Below are 15,647 nucleotides of genomic sequence, written 5' to 3'. Positions count from 1 at the left end.
TATATCACCTTCTTACCTTAATCGATTTCTTCTTTATCTCCTTTTCCAACTTATTCTCATTCGTTGTACCTTGCTTGCCCATCAGACTTGCTCACTCATTGCTCGTCCGTCACATCTTGCTCACCTGTCCATTGTGGCACTTCTTCGCCCGTTGCCCCTTTTCGAACTTGCTCGTCGTCGTCCTGTCATCCTCGCCTTGGCCAATGACAATCTTGTCATCATCAGAAAAACTTGTTATTTGTGTGTCTCCACTTCTGTTGTTTGTAGTGCTTATGTTGTTCACCGAGGTTGACTAGTTCTTGGATCTCATTGGATACAACACCAACGAGTATCAAGGATTAGAGTGTTACAATGGTCCCAAGCAATAATAGTTCTAGTACAACCATGAGAATAGAGAAGCCAAGACATAAAGACAAAGATCTTATTATCGAATTATCAGAATGATGAAACCTTGGTGAGTGTTTAATTTTTTTTTATTTATGCATATTTGTTGAATCATAATATATCTTTAGCTTTCACATGTGGCTAAGAGATGAGAAGCTTATTTACCAAAAAGACAAAGATGGGTTGTGGTAGAAGCCAAGATGTGATTGAGCAAAACTTCTACCATGTTATAGCTTTCAGACTCTGGTGAATGTAACAATGGCTGCATGATGACCAATTTGATGTTTTATCAGTCATGCATTGAACTATATGTAATGATCAGAAATGAACAGTCTTCACTCGGCCGAGTGATGGATGCTTATGATGTTATTTTCATGGATCTCTGCATCATTTTTTTTTATTATGAAGCTTTCCTAATATATAAATAAATTTATGAATATTCTTCTTCAAAATTGTCAGGATTAATCGAATGGTTCTTGCTATTCTGGTGTACGATTAGGAATAACAAATAGAGATTTTTTCGGCAGATTATTATGTTTCTCGATATGCAGTTTGCATGCTTGTAGTCGGTGGTGGAACGAGGATTGTGACAGGTTAAAATGGGAGCCATTTCTACTGCACTGTTGGCTATAGTTCCTTGTGGCATGATGTATATGATATTGACGACGTATAGAAAGAATAAAAGATAAGAGAATAGAATATAAGTAGAATTATTGAAGAAGTTTTATTGAAGAAGCTTCAATAAAGCTTGAATGTATTAATATGTCTGTGTCCCTCTCTTATACATATTAGGAAGGAGGATTTCTCTGAGGATTTTCATCTTATCTACTATCATGCCCCCGTGATGCTCCTGTCAAGAAGGATATCAATCTTGGATCGATACAAAACAAACAGTTTATGAGCCAAAGGCTTCGTGAGTAGGGCAAGAGCAGATCGCTACTGTTGTTGTTGCTATTGTTACGATTACGACGGCGACGATTACAATAGAGGAGAAATCTGTAGCAATAGAGAAAGCTATAGCAATACTGTAGCAGAGGAAAAAGAAGTAGAGGACAACAGCTTAGTTGAAGAGCAAATCACTACTACTACAGCGACACTTCTCGCTCGAGCGAGATGCGGGAACGAGGAGGAGAGATCGCTAGCCGGGGAGCAGTTGCGAGGTTGCGTCGGCTTTGCTTCTACAGGAAGAGGCAGAGGAAGGGCGTCAGTAAAGAATGTCGTCGGCACAGGGAGGAGAAAAGTGCACGACATGGTGGCCCTTGTTCAGCTTCGAAGGAGGCCATCCGTGGAAAACGCTACACTACTTTGAGATGGAGTCACGATCCACGAGACAGTAGGAGAAGAAGTCGAGATTCGGTAGAGTCCGAGGGGGGGACGGGTCTACTTCGAGATGTTTAGATCGAGATGTTTAGAAGTAGCTTTTACGACGAAAGTTCTGATACCATGATAAAAATAATAGAAGATAAGAAGAATTATTGAAGAAGCTTTATTGAAGAAGTTTTTGCTTGAATGCATTCACATGTCCCTCTCTTATTTATACATATTAGGAGAAAAATCTTATTTATATCACTATGGGATTATTTATTTTATAGTTGGCAGCTATAAGCACAATAAATAGCATACTTCATTCTTGTGTAGCTGTCATGTCATGATTATAACATATAGTAAATTGCTAATACGATTAGAATCTATAAAACAAGTTGTTGGATAGAGTCTAACCGAGTGAACACGCAAGGAGAAGCAAACGCAAACAGATGAACCAGTGATGATGGAAACACAATCATCCCTAAACATGAACCCAGACGACCTCAGCACCTGCTTGCAAGACTCCAAGATCGTCATTCTCATGCACAACGGAAAACTCCCCAGCCCTCCATTATCGATCATTTGCACCTTTGTCATCCTCCACTTTGCGCTTGACAAACTCTAGAAGCTTCAAAATCGACACACCAACCTCCTCCTCTGGCACGGCACCACAGCGAATGCGCCCAACCCGGGCTTCACCGACATTGAAAGGGATCCTCCCCTTATTAAGGAACTCAAAGACGTGGATCCGGATGGGCTGGCATTTATTACGAGGTCGAACGCCTTAGGTCGAGAGGCATCGAAGTGGGAGAGGAGGTGAGCGTGGCTGACGACGGCAAAGAGGTAGAAGAAGGGAAGGATCAAGAGGTCGGCAGATAGGATCCATTGGCGGTCCCCTTCACTGCAGGGGGGTGTGGGGGGAGGGGGCGAGTAATACAAGCAAGGGTGGAGCTGGGTCTAATGCAGGGGAAAGTAGGCACTGACAGGAGGACGAGGAAGCCCGGGAGGAGAGATCTATGGAGGATGAGGATCAGAATGCGGGTGTGATTATTCTGGGTTTTATTTGCTATGGTTTCCGCTCCTTCTTGTCGATCGAGGGAGACGATAAAGCAAAATCATAATTATTCGTTAAGATGGGGTCGAGCGAGTGCAACCGGCAAGTAGGTTGGAAAGATGAGAGAAAGAAGAAATCGATTTGGGCTAAAAGTTGATATAAATTCAATACTTTTAAAAATAATAAAATTATATTTTTATTCTTTTCATTTGTGCCTTTTTTTGTGTGCACGTGACAATATATGTTTTTTTTTTTTTTTCATCGACGATTAACGATGTAAGAAAAATTAAGATTAAATATTTTACCTTTAGGTATAAAGATCATAATATTATTTTTTTAATTATAATTAACTATAGAAGATAATATATAATTATCTTAGGATCCATATAGGTCATATTTTTTGGAACGTTGAAACCGACAATCTGTTTATTCCAGTTTTGGCACCATTAAATGGGTTTGAGATCAGTTCAAGCAGAAGAATATACATAACTAATTTAAGTCGAATTTGGTTCACATTTTAAGAATTAAACACCATTTACATGGTTTTGAGTTTTGTATGCTTTTAGCCTCTGATAAAGAGAACTGTTATGTTTGTTTAAGAATATATATCTCACTAATCATCACAGGCCATGTAGTGAGGTGATTCAGCACGCATCTTCTTCCCCAGTGAAAGGTACGGAGGCATGCGAGAGAGAAGAAAGGAGCCAAACACCAACTGCATGCATCCAGTGGCTAGTGCTGCCTGTCGTGTTAATTCGACTCGGTCTGCATCCCGGAATGGGGAGAACAAGATGAAAGAACAAAGAAACGGCGAAAGATTTGGGCTGCTTTACCCTCTCTATGGAAAAGGTTAGAGGCCATGGCCACCACAATAAACTGGTCAAAATAGCCAAGTTCCTAACCACCATCAGCCAGGGACAGTCAAGGCATGGTGGCTCTCAGTTCGTGGAATCCATGGCGGGATGCATGCATGCGTTAAGATCTAAAGCCCAACTCTAAGCCTCACATCAGCAGAACAAAACACAAGGTAGGGGAAAAGGAAAAAGAAAAAGGAAAAAGACTACACAAGAAGTTTGCCTGTGGCTACAGAAAAGCCGCAAAAGGGAGGCTGGTGTCCACCACGAGTCCGAGGGAGAGCATCATGACCACCATCAGCAGCGACATCTGCACTGCAGCGCACGACGACGCCATCCCCACCACCTGCGCGGCAATCGCATGCAATTGATCCAAAAGAGAACAAAAAAAAAAGAACCAACAAAATTGACTCCTCAATCATCTTTGCGCAAGACGTAAAAGCAAAGAGCAGCACAACTCATGCGGTGGGTCTCAAAGAGCAAAGCGCCGGCGAGGATAGCGCACGCACCTGAGTCTCCGAGCCCGGGGTTGGAAATGGGAGGATGGTAGCCGTATCGGTCTCTCCCACGGGAAGAGGAACCGCTGGACTGCTGCTAATGAACGGGACCGAACCCGCGGTCACCGAAGACGACGGAGTGGCCGCCGGAGTCGGCCTTTCCTTCGGCTGCAACGGGCCAAAGTCCACGGGCGCCGGGCTGGGGCTGGGGCCGGAGCGGGGTGAGCTAACAGAAGTCCACGAGTTCGAGGGAGAGGGAGAGGAAGAGATGTCTCCTCCGGAAGTGGGTGCCGGAGAAGGGAGCGAAGGGAAGCCCGGCGACGGGTGTGGAGTCACTACTCTAACAGGCACCTTCTCAACCTGCTCGCAGCTCCTCTGAGAACTGTTTCTGGTGGCGAGGTAATAATAACCAGGGCGCGAAGGCCGCCACTGGCAGTGGAACAACAATGGGATGAGATGGACCGGCGAGTATATGAATCAGAAAGAGGTATATGAACATACCGTGAAAAGGGAGGCCTTGCCATCGTAGATGAGGATAGATTGATCGAAGCTGCAGAGGTCGAAGGCCCTTCTGTTGCGGAAGAGGTACAAGTTCTGCACCTGCTGGTGCTTGAAGACTAAAGTTGACAAGCGAGAGAAGAGGGTGAGCCATTAATGGATTACTCTGCAAGTAATGATGGTGTAGATTGATCACTCACCGAGAGAGTCTCCGACATGAACTACGGGAGATTTCCACTCTGCAAGGCCATCTACCACAACTGTCACCATAGCTTGAGAGGTTCGGAGGAGGAAGAAGAGGAGCAGGAGGCAGGAAACGGAGGGAATTGGCCACATCGCAGGGGCTGTAAGATTGATTCCGAGACGGAGCAGCAGGAGATGCAGATTTGAAGCAGCTAGAAGAAGAAGCATTCAAATTGGAGCAGCATTTAGTGTCATCAGACTTTACAGTCAGATAGCTACGAGGCTTCAGTGGGGGACAGGCAACGAGCGAGAGGAGGGCTCTTCGGTAGACGAGCTCTGTGAAGAATCTGCAAAGCAACGAGAAAAAAAGTTAGTAGGGTGAGAAACTGAGATGGCGAGAACAATTATAAAGTGATATACTTTTAGAGACAGTAATAAACTAGTACACACTAATTGTGCAATGATTACTTTAATCAAGCTCGGGCATTCAATTGAATAGCCCAAAACAGTTCGGACAGAGGAAGAAGACAGCGCACAGGAGAGGCGTGATGGGTTCTTTGTTTGCATCCCTCTGGTATTTGGTCCCTGGAGTCAAGTCGGCATCACTTTCCAGATCTGATGCCGGGACTTCGAGATCACTTTTCTTGTGCCATGGTTCTTGAACCTGTAATTACAGCCGAAGCAAGTCACAAAGATAAGACAGAACAACAACTACAATGAGGAATGATTAGTGCATTGCCGTTCGTATAATTGAAAAAGAAATCATATCAATTACAAAAGTGGAAGATGACAATTGCAACAATGTTCTCATCATATGATCCAAAAAGGTTCCGACGACAGAAAGATTGACGAAAGCAATGAACAAATGAGGTATCGGGATACTAAGCCATTTCTGTATAATAGAGAAGTAAATTTAAGTTTTCTTTCCTTTTTCCACCCTTAATCAAAGAATGCAAACAGCAGTCTCAAGAAATTTGCATATGCACAAAAAATGGTAATTACCTCTGAAACAGTAATATCAAGCATAGACCTCTCATAAAGAAGACAGGTTCGACCTGTCAGAAACAATCCTCTGCTTTGGAAGCAAGAGAGGCCCACTTTTTAGATGAATGATTCTTTCATGAGTCTCCACCTCTTTCTACCACTGCAAGAACACGAGGTGGTTTTTTCTTCTCGGTGACTGGGATTAGATTCTGCATAAGCTGCAAAGGTCATATATAGTTAAACCTAGAAAATTCATGATTTAGATTTATCTTGACAAGAGACAAATGTTTGAATACCAATTACACAATAAATCTAATTACATGCGTTGTTCAGAAACAAACAAAGGAATAAAGTCCCTCGATGCTCCCAAGAATATGTAGGTAACCTCCAAATTTATTTCAGTCTCACCAGATGATCCACGATTACTTCCTACTTTGAAAAACCAAAATATGTATTAGATTTGACCTAATTAATTTAGAAGTTCCCCGACTTCATCACCCTCATTCCCCGTATAATCCCTAGTAAACTCTCCTCCTCTTCGTCTTCTCATCAAGGAAATCAACTGTAAAAGAAGAGAAGAGGGCGGTGATCGCCTTTAGGAATCCTGTAGGATTCTTCCTGTTTTCATGGTTTAAATAATTTAATTACTGATTGATTATGTTTCTTATAATTTATAGTCATTTCATTTTAGTTTTAACCTGGAAAGAAAAATATGTGATGCATATGTTTTCATGTTTTAAACTTGATTATTGTTGATTACATTTAATTGTTATGAAATTTCATATCATGAATCGATAATATTCATGCTTTCAGGCAACAGATAAATTATTTAGCATGCAAACTATGTTTGGATTTTGAATCTAGAGGTTTGAAAATTAATCTATGATATTAAATCCTTAATCTGAAAAAAAAAAAAGATTGGATCTAGTTGAGATCCTGGTGCCAGACCAGTCAATGCACTATGCAAAGAGGTGCATGGTCTAAACTAGATTGTGGCTATCGGTGTTCCTAGAACAGATAGATTAAGAAATACTCAACATAAGATGAACAAACAATTGTTTCAAAGGGCACAAAATGTTTAAAGGAGACTTGCAGATGCTAGAGCTAGATAAGTTAATCATTTAAAATTAGTGATTAGTAGTAGGATACCTACAAAAACATTGTGAAAAAATATTTGCTTATTATTACTTTGTGCAGAAATATTGTCCTTAATAGGATGTCAAAGATCATTCATGCAGGATGACTGGAGAATGGTATTCAAAGATTCATGCAGCCACCCCCAAAGAATTAGGATGTCGAAGCTTCATTCTTTGTGTATTTCTCTTTTCTAAAATGATCAACCTATGCTGCTGCTTCTGCAAAGAGAGAAGGATTAGATCCTTATGTCACAGAGAAGTGAAATGCCAATTTAAAATGAACAATTGTGTTCTACTAAGCAGCAAAGATCACATCTTCATGCCCTAAGTAGAATTTTGTTCTTTTTCTAGATATCGAAAACTTAAAATTGCTTTGACCGGACACTAGGGGATGGTGCATTTCTTCATTAAGTCAGGTTTCTCTCCTGAAAGATGTTAACTCAACATGCAAAAGGATAGATATCCGATGTTTCATGTCCACAAAATCACATTTAGCCAGAATTTGATGTTATTGCAGTAATACAATACCATTAATAATGAAGATGATCAAACTAAAACAAAAGCCCTTTGAGATTTCTGATTCATCATCAAATCTAGACCTAGAAGGACCTCACATTGTCAAAAAGCAAAATACCTCTTCTCAGAAGATTGATAGCATTTTCCTCCTCCAGACGCAACATCAAAGATTCGAGCTCTACAGTGTATGCCTGCGAAGATGCCCGCAGAATTTATCTTGCTAAACAAACAATTCACGGCCATACCAGCAAATCAAGTCTAAGAAGATATTTTACCGACCTGTTTCTCTCCCTGGACCTGGCAGCTTGACTCTGTTCTTGATTCATCATCCCCTTCTGCCTCTGCAACGCAGCCTTATCCACCCTCCACTCCATTCCCAAACCCTGGAATCGGATTCTCCACCGCTCCTGCTGCGAAAACCGGTCGGCGATTACAGGATCCAGGCGAAATCCCGCTTGCAACTTCGCTAAGGAAGGAACCACAACGTCCCCGCCCTGGCCAGGAAGTCCTCCAACGACATCTCCCCATCTGCCGTGGCCGCTGATCCATCACCGTCAGCCGCGCTCCGCCCGGCGGCCCCGATCTCCTTCCACATCTCCATCCTGACGCCTGCGGCAAGCGGCAGGGGGGCTCAGCCTCACCGTGGAAGCACCGGAGGGGATCGCCCTCGCTGGCCGAGCCAAGGTTCCTGCCGGATCGTCGCCGCTGGTGGAGCTATTGGCGGAGCTGGGAGGGGTCCGTCACGGTGGCGTTGGCGCGGGAGATCCGAGCTAGGAATCCAAAAATACTTAGCAATTGAAACAAAGAAATAAATTCCCAAATATTTGGAATTACCAATAAATTAATGAATCTTTCGACGGAATATTTGGCCAATATTACTCTTTTCTTTTCCTTAAAAAAAACCTACCAAAAGATAATTAAAAACATAAAATATTAATTAAAACTCGATATAAATCAACTCAACCAAACTTCATCACAGGATAAATCAATCTAATTAAAAACATAAAATACAAGTGCCAGTGTTCTCTCCACTTCTGGCGTTACTGTAAGTTCTTATCTATATCCCTGAACCAATTAGCAATCAATCTTCTCTGTATCGCTGTTACTTGATATTAGAAAGAAAGTAATTTAAGGGACAAATTAAGTTCTTTAGTGATTTTATTTTAATGCTGCTCTCACGTCAGTGGGTGCAGCAAATGGAGTATAGTCATTCGTTATTCTTTGGTTTAAAAGCTATTATAAAAAATTTATGAAATTATTGACAAACTAGAGTAGGATACTAAAGGGAGGATTTCTCTCAACAAAATAGTGATATTTCCTTCGGGAGTTGGAAAAATCTTATATGTTATCATATCCTCGTAAGGTGATCCTATCAAAAATGTCGGTTTTAGACCAATGTAATGAAAATAGTTTACAGGCGAGAGACTTCGTGAGTGAGTATAATAGTTGATCAACCGTATGTACGTGAGAAACAGGTAGTTGATGTCGGACAACTTGATTTCGCATGAAGTAGAAGTCGATGACAATATGTTTCATGCGGGAATGGAACACTTGATTGGGGCATAGGTAAGTAGCTTCGATATTATTATAATATATTATAGAAATAAAAGTAAAATCGATGTTAAGTTCCTTAAGTAGATTTGTGACCCAATTGAATTCCATAGTGGTGGTGATGACATGATATTCAACTTCAGTTGTGGACCATGTGATTGTCTTTTGCTTCTTAGAACTCTAATTGATTGGGTTAACTCCAAGAAAGACAATATACCCCGATGTGAATATTCTATCATCAAAGTTTCTTACCCAATCAGTATCGGCAAAGGTATGAAGATGAAGTGGAGAATATTTACGGAGAAAGATGCCATAATTGAGGGTCCCTTTAAGATATCAGATGTTGGTATTGAGTGGATTTCATAGCAGGATTTCTATCACATAGTTTGTGTCACTAGTAGAGAGGGGAGTTATAATATCTTTTGCATCTTACATGTTTATCTTTGATAATAAATCTTGAATATATTTTCTTTGTGATAGAAAGAGACTTGAAGATGTATATGTTGCTTCCTCCGGCAAAGTTTCCACTACTGAAGGTTCCTCCCCCTTGAGCTCTGTCGCCCTTTCGGTCGTCCCTTCTCCTAGAAGATTTTTTCCCCTGTTCCTCCTCTCCTCTCCTAAGTGGGTGTTCGACGATCAACAACCTATGTTCGTGTGCAAGGTGACCCCTTACCCTCAATGCAACATCTCTCTTTTCTCTCTTCCCTACGGACAATGCTCCTAAGGGAAGCACAGGTGCTGCAAGCGCTACATCATCTTCCTTCCCACGACAGAATTGAAAGGAACTTCTAGTCCGGCCTGGATCTGCCGCCTCCGGTGACGTTGATTAGATCAAGACTTTCCTCCTCGACGAACGATGACCGTCTTCTTTCGCTACTGCTTTGTGCTGTTCACTCACTGTAGTCCTCACATACTCTCTATAAGTAAAATAGGATCTCATCTACTATGATCGGTCTCCCTGTTGTAGCGCCTCTAGTGCTGCATTCACGAGTGCTACTCTGAAGAGGTTCGTCGGTCAAATCAGCAGCAACTATGAGCAGAGTTTGTTACCAAGTAGATGGGGAAATGGTGCTGTTACTGTAAGGATGGGTGGAGAAGATGGCTATGACAAGGTGCAGAGATGGCCGTGCTACTTCTTGGGGCATTGTTGCGGTGCAGACTAAGCCCAGCGAACGCCCTCAACCACTTGGTTAGAGGACAACGATCGACAGAGTGAGGTAGCCGGACAATGCTCTGCAACTAGGCAAGTGGGCCAACTTTGCACTCGGTGTAGAGTTCTAGATGCAGATCAGAGAGCCGGAGTTACAACGTTTGATAAGGGCTTCTACACAGGTGATCCTCGACAAGGTCGACGAGGTGGCCCAGTGATCACCTTCTAGAGCGCTCCACCGTCGATCTCGAGCAACGATCGATCGGAGAGGGAAAGCTACAGTGTGGTAGAGATCAGAGAGCTGCAACAGTTCTCTACCGAATGAGAGATGGCTGTGATTTTTACTGAGAAACACCACCAACCAAACCAGCGAAACAGGGCTGCGTCCACTTGGTGAGGATGATCACTTGGGAGTGGTGGCGTTGTTGCTCGTTGGAGCTAGTGCGGTAGTGGTGGAGCTCAAGGACTTTGGAGGTGTCGCGAGAGGTTAGATAACGAGAAAGTAATGGTAAGTCTTTGCTCCAAGGTAAGGGTTTTGATACTATGACAAACTAGCGAGATTTCCTCGTCAATCTTATATGCAGTCAAGTATCAATTAGAGGTCATAGAACTAATTTATGGCCGGAGAAAGCAATATACGAACAAGTGCAACAGAAATGATTTCCAAACGCCACATGAAGAGCGTGCCATATGTTCTCAGAGAAGGCCTGCGCGCGAGTGGAAGGGAAGGGAAGGCGTCGTCGAAGCCGCTCGCTCGAGGTTGCTTTTCTTCTTCTGATGCTGCTGCTGCTTCTTGTTCATCTCCTCCTCCGCCGTCTTCTTGCTCCCCTTCTCTTTTGAGGATTGCACCGATGGTTTCCCAGGGAAGATCTTGGCGATGACCGGCACGCACGAGCAGCCGAAGGCCATCTCTCTCTAGTGCTCCGATGAACCCTTCTCTTCCTCGAAACGGTTTTTGCTTCTCGACCAACTTCTGCAACTTATGCTGAGGAGTGCGTGTTCGCGAGTCCTTTTCTAGCTGAGAAACTTGCTCAGCAAGCAGTCGAGCTCCTCGTCGAGCACGTTTGTTGACTGTGATTGATTAATTTATGGCGAGTGTACTCCATGAATAAGACAAGAACGGTGCCACGAGTTATAGCTCGCTGGCGTTCCCTCTACAAGATGACGACTCAAGACTCGTATGCATGTTATCCTGATGCTCGAAAGTTCCCAAAGACCAAGTTTTCTTGGCGGCGAAGGAGTACTAACATAGAACATGGGGTTTGGAAGTCACGAGTGCAGAACCTTATCTTCCCATCTCCACGGCTAAAGAAACAGTACCGAATGTCATTGTCGCTTTCTTTTTCTTTGACTTCATTAGAGAATCATGTAGAGTGGTGGGTTTGAAGTCACTGATCTAAAGGCTGCAAATGATTCAAAGACGACACGCAATCCCGGTGGATTAACTTGCTTCACATGGCTCCAACAAAAGCTAAGGTTATGAGAGGATCACCATTCTTGTTCTTGTCAACTATATGGACCACCGACGGAGGGAATCAGGTGGGACTATCGATGGGTGTTCTAATTGGACACAAAAGTACGTCGAGCATTGATAAAAATAATAGAAGATAGATAATTATTAAAAAAAAATTATTAAAGAAAGTAATAAAACTTAAATACATTAATATGTTCCTCTCCTATTTATACAGAGAAAGGTTCTCATATAGGTGGAAAAATCTTTTCTTCTATCATGCCCCTGTAAGATGGTGTTCTTGTCAAGAATATCAATCTTGGATCGATGTAAAGAATAGTTTACGAGCGGGAGTCGCTGCTACTGTGATTGTTGTTACTGTGAGGGCACAAGCGTTCCTTTCGTTCCCCTTAAGTTCGTCCTTCATTCTCCTTAAGTTCGTCGATTGTTGGGAAATCAACATTCGACAAGGGCAAAGCTTTACTTTTCTCAACGACGTTAATGCCGAAGGCAAGAGCGAAGCTTCGCTTTCTCACTACTCTGCTCTGATACCATGATGAAAATAATAGAAGATAAAAATAATTATTTATTGAAAAAGTGAAAAAGCTTAAATATATTAAAATATCTCTCTTTTATTTATAAAGATTTCCTCGTATAATTAGAGAAATCTTATCTTCTATCACATCTATCCAAAGAAACCCTAATCGATACCCACAAAGATTGGAGAACAGGACAAACTTTTTGAATTGGAAAAATGAGATTGACTAACATAGCACACGTAGTCAGCAAACGAGCTCTGCATCTTATAAAGACAGCACCCTATTTTTACAGACTAGTTAAGCAATTTCAGAAAATTCTGTGTCCATAATACACAGATTTTGTGTTCTCTCTCTCTCTCTCTCTCTCTCTCTCTCTGTATATATATATATATATATATATATATATATATATATATATATATATATGACTAAAAGAACTTCCATGATTTAGATGAGCTTCATGAGCATTCGTCAGATGCCATTGAAGCCGTGTCTATCTTGTTACAGAAGAGACGGCCGAGACTGGTAGGGGAAAGTAGGCACCACCAAGACAGCACCCTCTTGTCTCTTCTTCTTCAGCTCCCCCCTTTCAACTATTTTCTCCTTCTCCTTCACGCCGTTGCTCTTCTCTAGTTTGTGGTTGAAGCCAGCGCCAACTCCGTCGACTGTCGCGGTTGGTGATCTCATTGGTGAAGCCTTGCAGAAAACTGCAAGAACAGAAGAACCAAACCCCATCCGGACTAGCTATTCTTTTGAACTCTCTTCTTTTTCTTCAGATTTGTGAGGTCTTGGTGGTCTATTAATACCGAGGTTTAATTTGCTTGGTGGCGAAGGTTGTGCGCCGCATGTCAACAGATATCATCACGGTCAAAGAGGAACTCGTCTTATATTACTTGGTAGCCAAGAACCAGAAGACGGAAGTAGGGACGAAGAAGAGTCAAAAGATAAGTGTTACATGTCAATGAGCTGAGAAGAAATTGGCCGCAAACCAGATGGAAGAGCTGTGGCTCAGAGACGAGTCAAAAGAATCTGCTTCATGCACTCACTATGAACCTAAGTGATAACATTAGCATGTAGTTAGTTGACCCTTATTGTAAGAAGGTCTGAAAAGTATACAATATTATTTTTCTGTAGATTATACTGTGAATTTGTATCTATTTATAAAGATGAAGATATTCTTCTTAAAAGGTCATTTAAGTATATATGTATTGTTTCATAGTCATTTAACTATTTCGATGACAAAAAGTCTGAAGTAGACATAAAATAGTCACTGATAATAAATCCTCACGCAATTACTTTTTTTTTTTTTTTCACATATATCTATTTTCCACATAAATCCTCACAATTAAAAGGTTCCATTTGATTTTATATATTCTTTTTTTTTTCATAATGTCTCTATTCAATATAACCCATACCATATGATTGTGAAAGGACGGTTTTGATTCTATGATTGATTCTATCATAATGATTGATTTCCTCAGAACCAAAAATAACAAAAATCAAATTATTATTTTTATTAATATATAATATATATATTTTTTTCGATCATAGAATCGAAACCATCGGTTCTGACTCCGATTCATAATCGGTTCAGTTTACGATTCATACAATATGATGAAGACCGTGAGCTGATAAAAACAAGATTGGTTCTCCAGTGTTCCAGTTGCAAATAGGTTGATTGATCCTCTTCCTTCAAGAAAGAGAGACGGAGATTGATACTACGTGATGATCTTTACATAAGGTTCTTGCACCAATCTCAAATATATATAATGGGAAATCCGTCGTTCCGGCTTTCTCTTTTTGAGGAATCCATCGTCTTTCGGATCTTTCTAACAACTGGTTAGTAGAAGAAGGAAGGACGCCGGAATCTCTCTACGATGAAGATATATTTCTTGTGGAGCAACTGCTACATGGAATATTACTAATCGAAATATGAACGAACAAAGGAATCAGCACAAGATATCGTCCATCCCTATTCCTAGCACACAGCCGCCCCGCCGGCCGTCCGTGGCTCAACGAAGCCCCGGTCGCATGTGAAATGGCAAGTACGGTGTCGTAAAAGCAGCTTGCTCCAGGTTGCTCTTCTTCTTCTTCTTCTTCTTCTTCTGCTGCTGCTGCTGTCTCTCCTCGTTCACCTCGGTCTTCTTACTCGCCTCTCCCTTCGATGCTTGCGCCGATGGTTTCACGGGGAAGACCTTGTGGAGCACAGGCATGCAAGAAAAGCTAGAGGCCATGGCTACAACTCTGATGAGAACTCGTGTCTCTTGTTTAACTCGGAGGCTTTCTATAGACGACAAAGTACATCATACTCTCCACTTACTTTCTCCAGAGCACGGAGATGCCTCCTGGTTCATGGAAGAGCACTGTCTTTGACCAAAGACCAAGTAGTATAACTTGGAGGCCAAGGAAAGAGGAACCACTGACCACGACAATGATATCTTGGCAGAAATTTCCATGGCGTAGCTACTTTGACCCATAAACAAATGACATACCTTAATGATGGGGCAAGCTGACAAGGGGATTTCATGGTGCCTGAATCATACATAGCCACATTGACAAAAACACAAAAGAGCCGAGTGTATGAAATTACTCCCCATCAAATTCTAGTTCCTCTATTCATTTGACTGAAGGTGCAAACACCAGATGCAAGACGTGTAAGAAAAAAATCTAGGAGCTCAATTTATCTGACATCACAATCTGGGAAGATAAGGATCAACATGTCAAGTTGTTTCTTGCGTTATCCACAGTTGATGTGACCAGCCAACCAAGCTTTGTAAGCTACAATTCATATATTATATAACACAATGATCAGCAAGATTAGTAGGCATATGTAGCTGTTTTCTTATTGCCAGCTCTCCAGACTTGTTGGCGTTCTATAATTTCCATTTAACTATGAATTTTTGTAGATGGTCCCCTTTCTTTTAGATTAATATTCAACATCATTGCACACCAAATCTTATAAACAAATGTATTTATTATTAATGAATAATAGCAAGTCAAATATGAAATATGGGATGATTCTGGAAACTACTTGTCATATGTAATGTTGGGATTCAAATGTTGAGATAAATAGCTTAGTTTCGATTATGGACAACCGAAAAAATATGTGCTTTGATTGTAATGATCCCTTAAGAGATATGATATACAATTGAGCATGTTCAAAATTATATCTAAAATTTAGTCAATAGGTGAATTTATAATGTAACAATACAGATATTAGATTATTGTATAACAAGTATTTCTATGTATATAGATAGTGCAACAATATATAGTGTCAGATACAGCATGGTCCAACATGCTATGACAAATGCAATCTAACCTATGTCGTGAGTCTGAAAAAAAGGAAAACAAACCATGAAAATACGGTGGAAATGAACACAAAATGTTGTCATGGCTGAAGCAACAAGCAACACTTCCAAACACCAGAAAGCCATTGCAGGGAAACTTCTATGCATGCCACTTCGGTTCAGAAATAATTTGATCTGTCGAAGCTTGATGAGGGGATAAGAGTGGAAAGTGGGGAGTAAAATCTATAAACCTGTTCGG

At 41.4% G+C, this 15,647-nt stretch overlaps 1 protein-coding gene across 2 annotated transcripts; it reads right to left on the bottom strand.

Moving 5' to 3' along the window:
- Positions 1 to 3,549: 3,549 nt before the first annotated feature.
- LOC103989388 (early nodulin-like protein 18) lies at positions 3,550 to 8,192 on the bottom strand. 2 transcript variants are annotated; one of them, XM_018827190.2, is made up of 8 exons: positions 7,691 to 8,192; positions 7,530 to 7,602; positions 5,778 to 5,977; positions 5,244 to 5,439; positions 4,793 to 5,122; positions 4,596 to 4,711; positions 4,107 to 4,523; positions 3,550 to 3,943 (listed from the first exon to the last, which is right to left on the bottom strand). In XM_018827190.2, the coding sequence occupies exons 5-8, from the start codon at positions 5,001 to 5,003 to the stop codon at positions 3,827 to 3,829; spliced, it is 861 nt and encodes a 286-aa protein (XP_018682735.2). In that variant the 5' UTR covers positions 5,004 to 5,122; positions 5,244 to 5,439; positions 5,778 to 5,977; positions 7,530 to 7,602; positions 7,691 to 8,192; the 3' UTR covers positions 3,550 to 3,826. The 2 variants fall into 2 exon arrangements, with proteins under 2 accessions (XP_018682735.2, XP_009406490.2); XM_009408215.3 differs by lacking the exons at positions 5,244 to 5,439; positions 5,778 to 5,977; positions 7,530 to 7,602; positions 7,691 to 8,192 and having other exon boundaries at positions 4,793 to 5,174.
- Positions 8,193 to 15,647: the final 7,455 nt, after the last annotated feature.

This window comes from Musa acuminata, chromosome BXJ1-6 (genome assembly GCF_036884655.1).
Source record: "Musa acuminata AAA Group cultivar baxijiao chromosome BXJ1-6, Cavendish_Baxijiao_AAA, whole genome shotgun sequence".
Taxonomy (NCBI): domain Eukaryota; kingdom Viridiplantae; phylum Streptophyta; class Magnoliopsida; order Zingiberales; family Musaceae; genus Musa; species Musa acuminata.
The sequence above is the reverse complement of the archived record's forward strand: the minus strand, read 5'-3'. Positions and strand labels throughout refer to the sequence as shown.